The sequence below is a fragment of the Pteropus alecto genome, unplaced genomic scaffold (assembly GCF_000325575.1).
Source record: "Pteropus alecto unplaced genomic scaffold, ASM32557v1 scaffold72, whole genome shotgun sequence".
Lineage (NCBI taxonomy): Eukaryota > Metazoa > Chordata > Mammalia > Chiroptera > Pteropodidae > Pteropus > Pteropus alecto.
The window spans coordinates 24,201,142-24,211,569 of record NW_006436811.1 but is presented as its reverse complement, the minus strand read 5'-3'; the positions used below and the strand labels follow the sequence as shown (position 1 = coordinate 24,211,569).

Sequence of the window (10,428 nt, the reverse complement as noted above, 5' to 3'; positions counted from 1 at the left end):
AGAGACACCACAGTTTATATTCAGTCAATCACGATTCCTTTGAGGTTAGTTATTGGAGAGGGATATCATAATGGTCAAGTGTTAGCATTGGTCTTCCTTCATTGCTTTCTAGAGTCAACGGAGCCTTGAAAGGAGAGTTGGACTTGGTTACCACTTCTAAGACTTTAATGTGCCTATGAATCACCCGAGGATCTGGTTAACGTGTGGATACTGCTTAAGCAGGTCTATGGTAGAGCCTGGGATTCTGCACTTCAAACAAGTCTCCAGGTGTTCCTACATCCCATTCAAGACCCATTTTGTGTAGTGAGGTAGTAAAGCACTGTGGGTCTAGAGTCGAACTACCTGGGTTTCAGTGACCATTTTACTATAAGCTGTGACTTTGGTTATCTAATTTTTCCAGTCCTCAGTTTTCTCATCTATAAATGGAGATGCTAAGAATAGAATTGACCATAGAGGGTTATTGTAGAGATTAAAGGAGATGATTCATGCCAAAAGGTTATCAGGATATAAAGGCACAAAAAGTGTTAGATATCATTGTTTTTGTTGTACTTAGAACACTTGGTCTTCCTGGCCAGGCTGAGCTAAGACCACTTGTGAATGATTACTGAAATTTCTCATGCAGATAGAAAAAAAGAAAAAGCCTGTCCCTGCAGCATGGACCAGGTGAAATTAATACAATCAATGAAAACTTATGAACAATAAATTATATTTACAAATCAAAATTACCAAGTAAAATAAATGTTGAGACCAGTCATGATGCTAGATTGCTAATTGAATCACAGGACGTTGCAGCTAGAATGAAAGTTAGAGATCTTATAGTCCAACTTCTTCGTTCTGCAGACAAAAGCAAAACAAACTAAATGAGTGAAAGAGACCTGAGGGGTCATGACTTTGGCCATCATATAGGCTGTAGGTAGGGTCTCTTTATTGAAAAGGCAGTAGAAATCCTTTCATTAATACTTTGATAACTATAGAAACAGATCTTTATTTAAGTTGCTATTACTTATTGTGGGTCAAATTGTGTACCACAAAAAGATATGTTGACATACCAACCTCTGGTACCTGTGAATGTGACCTTATTTGGAAAAAGGGTCTTTGCAGATGTAATCAAGTAAAGATGAAGTCATTAGGGTTAATGCATGTTACTCCCATAAGACTGGTGACCTTATAAGAAGATAGTGTAAAGGCAGACATAAAGGGAGCAGGCCATGTGATAGTGGAAGCAGAGATTGGAGTAATGCAGTTGTGAGCCAGGGGACACCAAGGATTGATGGCCACCTAGTAAACTAGGAAGAGGCATGGAAGGATCTACCCAGAGTCTCAGAGGGAACGTGGCCCTGCAGACACCTTGATTTCATACTTCTAGCCTCCATAACTGTGAGAGAATATATATCTAATGTTATAAGCCACCCTTGTGGTGCTTTATTAGGGTAGCCCTAGGAAACTAATATAGTACTCTTCATCCCTTCTCCATTTTTCACAGATTTATTTTTCCTTGTCTGCGACACGGAAAGCTTCTTGAGGGTAGGGACCGGACTTTGCTCATGTTCATGTCCCTTGAACAGCTTACCAGTTCTTAGTCAGGACTCACTGAGCATTTGTTGAATTGAAGTAATTGCAGGCTTCCACAGAAATAATGCGTCTCATTATTTGTTATGATAAATTCCCTATAATTTGCCTGTCAGCTTTTGACATTAATTACCATTGAAGAAATAGAAGAGATGTCTCTTAGTTGCCAAGAGATATTTAGATAGGCTGAGAAAATAAATACTGATTGGGAAGCGTAAGAGCTTATTTTAACATTTCTGTAAGAACATTAATACTCACCGACAGCTCACTCAGTGTCAGCCTCTGTTGTATGTGGTCAATATATATTCTTTCATCTAACCTTTATGATGTCCCAGTGGGGCAGATCCTATTGTTAGATCCAGCTTAGTGATGAACAAAAATTGAAGCTTAGAAGCTGTATAAAGCAAAGTTGAAAATCAAACTTGGGCAATATGACCGGAAACTTAGCTCTTAACCACTAGACTATTGTGAAATGCAAACCTTTATCTTTCCTTTCTGTAGAACTGAAAAATCTGTAACTTTGTGTTTATGAATGTGTATAGATTGCTGTCATATAAATAAGTGTGTACATGTTGAATACATATTTATTCTGTAGTATATTTGTTACTTCTGTATATATCCAATCAATTTGCTGAGACATATTTAGAGTTTATGAGCCAGGTTTTCCTAAGCTGTTATGCTACTTCGGATATACTTTTCTTTTTCTGCGAAGCCACAGGTTTTATATTTCAGAGAGTGGGTTTCTATCTCTGTACTGCAGAGCTTAATTAGAGGCTGCAACTCAGGAATGGAGAGCCCTCATGGAACTACAGCACTTTGCTATTGTTTTTCTTGTGTACTTTTGTGGAAGTGACTTTTTGTTTGAAGGAAGGGTTCTCTGGTAAAAGAAAGGTTAGGCTCTCCTAATTTAGATCATTTTAGTTCACACATGAGGACTGATAAACTTCTCCCTTTGTTTATTTAAGCCAAAGTCCTACAAAGACCCACAGTAAAGTTAACAGAGAAAAAACAACAACAAATCTAATTTCTCACTCTTTGTACATAATTGGATTTTAGGGGTATGTGATTCATGTGACCTTTATCCAGAAATTCATTCTCTCTGGCTCCGTTACAACTTTTCAGGGATGGCTTCATTGTGACTTAATGACATATCCTTATTAGGAAAAATTCAATGGCTCTTATTATTTTTATTTCAAGAGAACCGTATGGAAGCTTGATTAAAAGTAAAACTGGGCAATACTGGAGAGAGGGTGCAATGTAACATTTCTTCTAGTTGCCTCTGGTCTTAATAAAGAATTAGGCTCTGTCCTAAATCCAGAATAGTGTTTTGTAGCCCATAGCTTCAAAATATTTCATAAATCGTATTCTCGTGATAGGGAAGAAACCCTGTTCACTTAACCTAGTGATAGTCTTATTATAGTTTCACCTTAAACCTAGATGAATGCTTTACTCTGAATTCTTTTATAAAATTTTGACCTGAAGAATGCCACAAATAAAGCTCATGTCGACATGACCGTGGAGTTAGGACAAGCCAGGGCTTGAGAGTTATGCTGCTCTATGTATGTGATCTTGAAAGAGTTGCTTAATTTTTATGAGTCTTGATTGCTCATCTCCATTGGAGGTATAAGAGCTCTTTCATAATATTAAAGATTATGTAAAGTGCATATGAACAAAACAAAGTTACTTTCTGGTTATACTTTATTTCATGAAAACAGCTATATGGTTTTCAACAAATTTGGAAGGGATATATGAAATGGTATGATCAAAATACAGGCTAAGTAGCACATATGGCATTTACATTGGGGGACTAAAGGGACACCTCAAATGGGTAGGCTGTCATTTTTCACAGTAGCTGAACCAGAGGGAGAAAATGAGGCCACACGACCTTTGGTCACGCAATTGAAATCACCCAAAAGTTTTCAGCTGAGCCGTGGGTCTAGCTATGCTGAGGGCGGATACTGAAAGGTCATGTTGATCTAGAATCAAGCTACGTCTCACAGCAGAATCTCTTATATACCTTGAGTAAGAATCTTTGTAGCGTTTAGAATTTACTTAAACAATTATTAGTAATTCTCTTCAATGACACAGGACAGGCCTGTTAGAAACCTGTTTAGACTATTTAGCATAGAGCTTGGCGCATAAGGAGATCCCTAGTGAACCTTTTCAATTCCACCCCTTCTCCATTCCTGCCACCTACCACGTCCACGAAGAGGACGCAGAGAAGTTTATTATGTTTTGTTTTGTATGAATCATACTTATTCCTAGTGACTCAGTCATTTCTGTGGAGCTAGACTGGTCCAATAGCAATCATAGCCTCATGTTTCAGAGACAATATTTAGCTACCTAGTATTTTCCTACCACAAATATCAGAATATTGAACTATATTTCGATTTGCCTAGCTGCTTATAAAATCTTTAAAGTGTTGCAAAAGAACTTTGGTTAATAATAAAAAGAGTATGTTTCTGGGTTTGAAACATTATTTTTAGTTTGGTCCTCCCAAAACTGAAGTAACACTTTTCTATTGGAAGATAATTATAGAATAATGGATATTTTATATTTAAATATTTTCTATGCTGAAGAGATAAACCAGTTTTATCCTTTCAGGTTTAAGTGTCACTTTTGATTTTGATGTAGTACCATAAAAAGTCAATCTACTGATGAAAATTACACTACATAAAGTCAGGTGCGAAAAATTTTAAGTACAGTTTCTCTTAGATTTTTCACTTAAAATAACAACTTACTCTCTGAAGTTGGCACCTTGAACTCACTATTAACAGAGAATGTTTTCTTGTAAGGAGCAACTGATAGAATAGCAACATTTTCTGCTGTATTATAGTAAAAAAATTGCTCATCCAAACATATAGCCAGTTTTTCAAACACCCACAAAGGTGCGAAAGTATTTTTACCCTTGGAAATCCTGATAGCATAAAGATACAAGTGGCTTTATTCCTTCATTTGTATATACCAGATCTGTTGAATGTTTGTGTTTTCTACCCTCATAAGGGATGTCATAACCACTCAGAAGGCCTGAAGCTTTAAACCAGCCACATTGAAAACCTCCCCTCCATTCCTGTCTTGGCCCACAGAGGAGGCAATTTCTGCAACCCCTTGCATGACAAGGAACGTTCTCACCCCAAAGTTAGTATCACCTTCCTTGAGCAATACTCAGCTGTTGTTCTTCCCTTGGTCTACCTGGCCAGGATGTCTGCATAGAACAGGATTCACCATCCTGGATCTTTCTGTAGCCTCAGGTCTAAGCCTTGTTGTCCAATCAGGCTCTCCCAGGGCTCAGTCTTATGGATTAATGGACACATCTTCGTTTGTTAATGAAACTGACATTTTGTTCCCCACTTGATTACTGATTTTCTTATCTTCATATTCAGGCAGAATGCCGAAGAAGAGGGCTGAGTGGCAGGATTTATTTTTACTTCTGATTTCAAAGAATATTAAAAATGCTTCGAAAATGACCCTTTAAAATTTTTTCTTAGTTTTAAAAAGCCACAATCAAAAACCAACACCGTCATCTCCCATTTGAAGACCAGAGCTTGCTCTTCTTTGAAGTTACCAAATGTTCTCTTCGTGAATGTAAAACTCTTTTTGTTTGGCTAATTATCAATCTGTCTGGACACAAAAAGGAGGAAGACTAGAAATTCTTTTAAATGCTTCTTTTATTTCATTGGTTGTACATTGGGTGAGTGAACTGAATATTACAACCAAAACATAGAATTGATACAAATTAGACTCCTGTTTACACTGTAAGGTAATGAATGAGGGAATTCTTTAAGTGTTACAGAAAGATTTAGTAGAAATGTTACCAGTGGTATGGCTGAAAGAATATATCGGTGAAGTGCTATTATATCCTGAAAACCAAGAGTGAAATGTAGTTCCCATACAAGTGGCGAGTTCGTCTCTTAACTACAATATTTGCTGAATTGCTATCTTCATGTATTGGATATTGGTGTGTTTGTTTTTGTAATTAAACAAAGCATTTAAGATTTATTCATCATAGTCAGACTTCTGAATATAAACAAACTTTTGGCAAATAATATTTATACAGAAAAATAGTTTTAGATCCTCTCAAATCCCAGAATTATTCTATAAAATTACATTATAAATAAATAAAAAGCAAAATCTGTTGTACATATATTTGTACATCTATGCATTTGCCTTGCCTCCTCCTTATTGTAAATGGCATATTTATGACTCTTTGCATATTATAATCACAATTCTGGAAAATGGATATCTTAGTAAAAATACAGTCCTCTATATCTGCTTGGGGTTACAGGTGATGTTTTGATGATCCATTATTAAAGGGCTGAAAATAGTTGTGTGCTAATAATTTTAACATCAACGTCATGAAACAAAAGAAAAAAGAAAGACAATGTTATGACAATTAGTCTACAAAAATATTTCAGTGATTCCCATAATTTACCTTTTAGTAATGTATACTATGTTTTCAATGAGTTTAAGTGAATTAACAAAGAAAAAAAGAAAAAAAAGAAGTTTGAATGTTTTAGGCAAGTTGTAGCATAACTACATCGTTATAGATGAGAAAATTACAAATATCAATAATACATAAAGATGAAACTACCAAAGAAATACAAGTTAGATACAATACTTGTCCACAAATTAAAACAAATGCAACGATACAAGCACTATGTAAGATTACACTTAGAATGTGATTTTCTTTTGATAGGGTTATCAAATCTATGATATAAGATAAATAGTCATTAGACTTTGACCAACATTAATTAAAATAGTGGATTTCTTTTTTCTCAAACAAAAATGATATGGTTGGTGCATACAGTTTTCTGAACAGGCGGTGATGCCAAAATTTAAAATATTTTACATTCAATCTCAAAAGTCAAAATACTTCAATCACTGATATGTTCACAAAGAAAATGGATGTTTTAAACAATTACACATAATATTCATTTATAACAGCTATTGTTTTTTAAACAATAATTTAAAAACTATGTAGGTACTGTATAGGCTATGTGCAACATATAAAATGTGAAATATGAAATATTTGGTACAATAGTGCTTAAAATAAACTTTAAAACAAACTTTCTGAACAAAATTTAATTGTTTCGCTATTACCTTGAAGATCAACCAAGTATTTAAAAAAGTAAACAACATTAAAATATGTTTCATCCATATATAGTATATATATGTATGTGTATATATAATATGTATGTACTTGTATTAAAGTTTTTTATACTTTTGAGACATAAAATATGCTTTAAGGTGAAAGAATTAAAAGAACTATTTTTTCCATGCTGTAGTCAGTTACAACCCTTTAATCCAACTTTTGAAATGCAAAACAGTAATGGATTTTTAAAAAGTGAAACTATCTACTTTTTGTTTACATAGTAATTTAGATTAAAGTCACAGTCAAATTTTCAGTGACTAAACTCAAACTTACTTAAATTAGAATATTATACAGATCTCCTCACCTACAGCTTCCTTGTTTGACTAGGTTTTCAGTTTAGAAGAGTTATTCTGTAACAGGCAAATGGATGGTGAGTTTGAAGACTAATCCCTTAGATTAGACTGTTGGCATGGGCCTCTCATTCTTGCAAGCTGGATGAAGTCTGGCAAAATCTAGGCACTTCTACAAAGTCTCTCTTATAAAACAACTTTAAAAATATACTTGTAAAATAATACCTTCAAGACTTTGTTTGGTGGGGTATGAAGCTCATACCGTGCAAAGTTTCTTTTTCAATCTAGTTAATGTTATTCTAGAATCACATGATTCAATGTGGCATCTCCAGGCAAACCAAATACCACACTTTGATGTGTCCCCAGTACTTGTGCTTGAATTTCCATTCAAATTTTAGACCTGCAGGACAGGTATCAGTTTTACTTCACTTCTCATCTTTGCTGCAGCATTCATGTTCTCAAGAAGTGAAACATACCTTTTGATCCAGTGGGTGAATGAAATGACAGTAATTGAAGTTAGAATTGAACCTGCCCTTGGAATAGGTTTTTAAACTAATGCTAATTGTTTATTGCTAACTTTGAAATATTCAAGGTCGAAATGAGTAAGTTGGTTGGACTTTCTGCATCAGCTATAGTTATGGAGATAAGACAATATTCCTAGGACAGAAACTATGTTTAGAAACCCTTTAAAAGTAAACTTTATCCTTTATGTCTTTAAACATCACAGCTGGTCTCAGGTAGTTAACTATCTTAGGTTGGAATATACTAAGCATACCATATTTAATACTCATATATGATATAGCAGCACTAGCTTCTTAGAGTTGTGGTCTGTCCAGAAGAACTAAATTTTTATTTAGCATGCAGTTTGTGGCAATTCTATTGAGGAGGAAACAGGATAGTATGTACAGTAACAATGTTTAGTTATTCTCAATGCAGATTCTTGGCATTCCATTCCGTTTCTGCTGATCATTTCAGAATTATCTGTTAAAGAAAAAGATAAGTGTGATTTAGACATCTTTTTCTGAGGGAAAACAATGAGTTTAAGTTCTACTCTTTGAAAATAAACATTTGAAATAGTAATTTTCTTTAACTTCTTATATTTTTGATGCAATTATAATTTTGCACAATCCCCACTCTTCACGCTGAAAAATTTTACCCTTAAGCACTTCTGCTCTGCGGCCACTGTAAAGAATGGTGATTCAAATGCACAGTGTTTTCTATAAAACTGTGACAGTGTGTTTAGACTCTAATCTTCTTTTTTGGTTTTTGCTTCATATTTCTTTATTATATATTCTCATTACCCTTCAAATAATATTTGCTAAGCTGATCAAGGAAGTCTAATGACATAATTCATCTGTATATGAAAATTGTTTATAAATTTTAAATGTAAATATTTTTAAATGTATAAGTTATATTTACTAGCTTGCATTTATAATTCAAAGATGTGTTCCCATCAACAGTAATTTTATTCCCAAGATATAAGAAAAACCCATTTCAAATTCAGGGAATGTTTAAATGTTCCATATTAAAGAGACACAGGGATAACATTCTAATAAGGCAGTTAAAACATTCTTAATAAATCCAAAAGCACAGATAAAGCTAAATTATCAAATGCAAACCGTGGGCCCTGGAGGGGCCATGATCTCTGGGTTCGGTTCCAACTCCATACCTTTGCAAAGGACAGAGAGTTTTCCCTGTGTGACCCAGTCCACTAAATGTAAAGCTTGAAACCCAAGCTTTTAATACATTCTAAGAAAAATATTTATTCTTTGTGCAATGCTTCCACCAAACTTTGTGCAATGAATAAACAAAATCTTTACTTATTTACTTATTAAACAGCCAAGAGACTTTGTTTAGGAAATGACCAGTAAAAATTCTTTATGGTTAAGGTCAACTAATATTCCTACACACTGGGATCCAATTCTCAACAAAAGCCTCATTTCTATAAGTATAATTTCTTATCCCATTATGTTAGAATTCATACATGTGTTTATTTTCCTGAAGTTTACATAAAACAGTTTTAGTAAACACACTTAAATAGTTTCTTCCATGAAATATATATGATTAGCCTTTATTTCATTGGAATATAAAGATGTGTATGGAATTAATAAAAATGGAAGAATTTATTTATATTAAATATTTTTGACAAATGGAAACTCAGAACTTCGGATGAGATTATTCTGTTTTTAAAAAATTTTTAGGAATTTAAAATTAATTGGAAAAAATGGCATTCCTTGTCTCACATATAACAGACAAATAAAAATGAGATATGATTTCACATGTAAATATTATCACAGTATTTTTGAATAGTCACTGCAAATAGCTAATATTCAAATTCTTAAGATGGTCATATTATAACCTCATTATTAGATTTAAATATTTTATTATTAAATAGGAATTATTCTATTTCATCCCTTAGCTTCAATGCTGCCTGTAAGGTTTCCAAATAAGAATGGGATCCAGGATATCAAATCATGTTCTGTTTTTTTTTCTTCTTTCCTTTTACTTTGGCAAGAATCTCTAAAATATTTATGGAAAAAATCTTGTAGTTTCTTAAATTGATATAATAATATATATTTTAGAATATATTCACATTCTTGCTTATTAACTGAAACTAAAATTCCATAGAGAATGAAATTTTTAATCACCTGGAAAAAAAGTATTTTACAGAGAGCCCAGCAATGAGTAAATTTATATTATAGATATTAGTTACAACAGTGCTTTGAACTTGTATTTGACAAAGAGACATGTATGACCACCCAAGCTTAATTGAACTTAAATCAGCCTTGAAGTTAACTGAAAGCGTTAACCGAACTCACCCAGACTGCTTTTCCCCTCTGCCCCGGCCTACACACGATCCATTATGTGAGAGTTCCATTATAAGAACTCTCAGCTATAACTGCTGTCTGGCATCTAGGCCAGAAAAGTCTGATCATACCCTGGTCTATGTCTTTGGCTATCTTGTGGACTATGTGGTATAAAAAAAAAGTAGATTATGTTCCTAGCAGCTGTGAGCTTCAAGAGGTTCAAGAAATTTGATCTTAGAAGGTAGGAAAGTTTTAAATGTTTCATTTTTTGGTGATAATGTTTTCTTGAAAATATCATTTGATTATTAATCTTCTTTCTGAAAAATATGGCTTGCTTGTACAGTCTGAATTAAGTGTGCTAGGGGGTGAAATACATTCTGGAAATATAGACAGAACAGGCATCCAGACGAAGAACAGTGAGTGCCTTTGATTTAACTGTTGCCCATCTGATTATTACTTCTGATGTTAGAAGACATATGACATGACACGACAGGCACTAAGGCCCAGGGGGAAGGCAGGACAGTTCCCACCTGGAAAAGTACCTTCGGAAGGAAGAGGAGAGCCAGGTGTGTGTACTGGGGGGAAGGGTGTGCAGAAGCCTCTGAGGGAA

General features: G+C 34.1%; 1 protein-coding gene across 4 annotated transcripts in view; it reads right to left on the bottom strand.

Annotated features, from left to right (window-relative positions):
* Window positions 1-5,219: 5,219 nt before the first annotated feature.
* MBNL2 (muscleblind like splicing regulator 2) overlaps window positions 5,220-10,428 on the bottom strand; it is a 150,987-nt gene continuing 145,778 nt past the window's right edge. For all 4 annotated transcript variants that reach the window (XM_015590906.2, XM_015590905.2, XM_006913822.3 and 1 more), the window contains one exon: window positions 5,220-7,992. In XM_015590906.2, coding sequence (XP_015446392.1) covers window positions 7,978-7,992 — 15 coding nt within the window. In that variant the 3' untranslated portion in view covers window positions 5,220-7,977. The remainder of the gene's footprint in view (window positions 7,993-10,428) is intronic.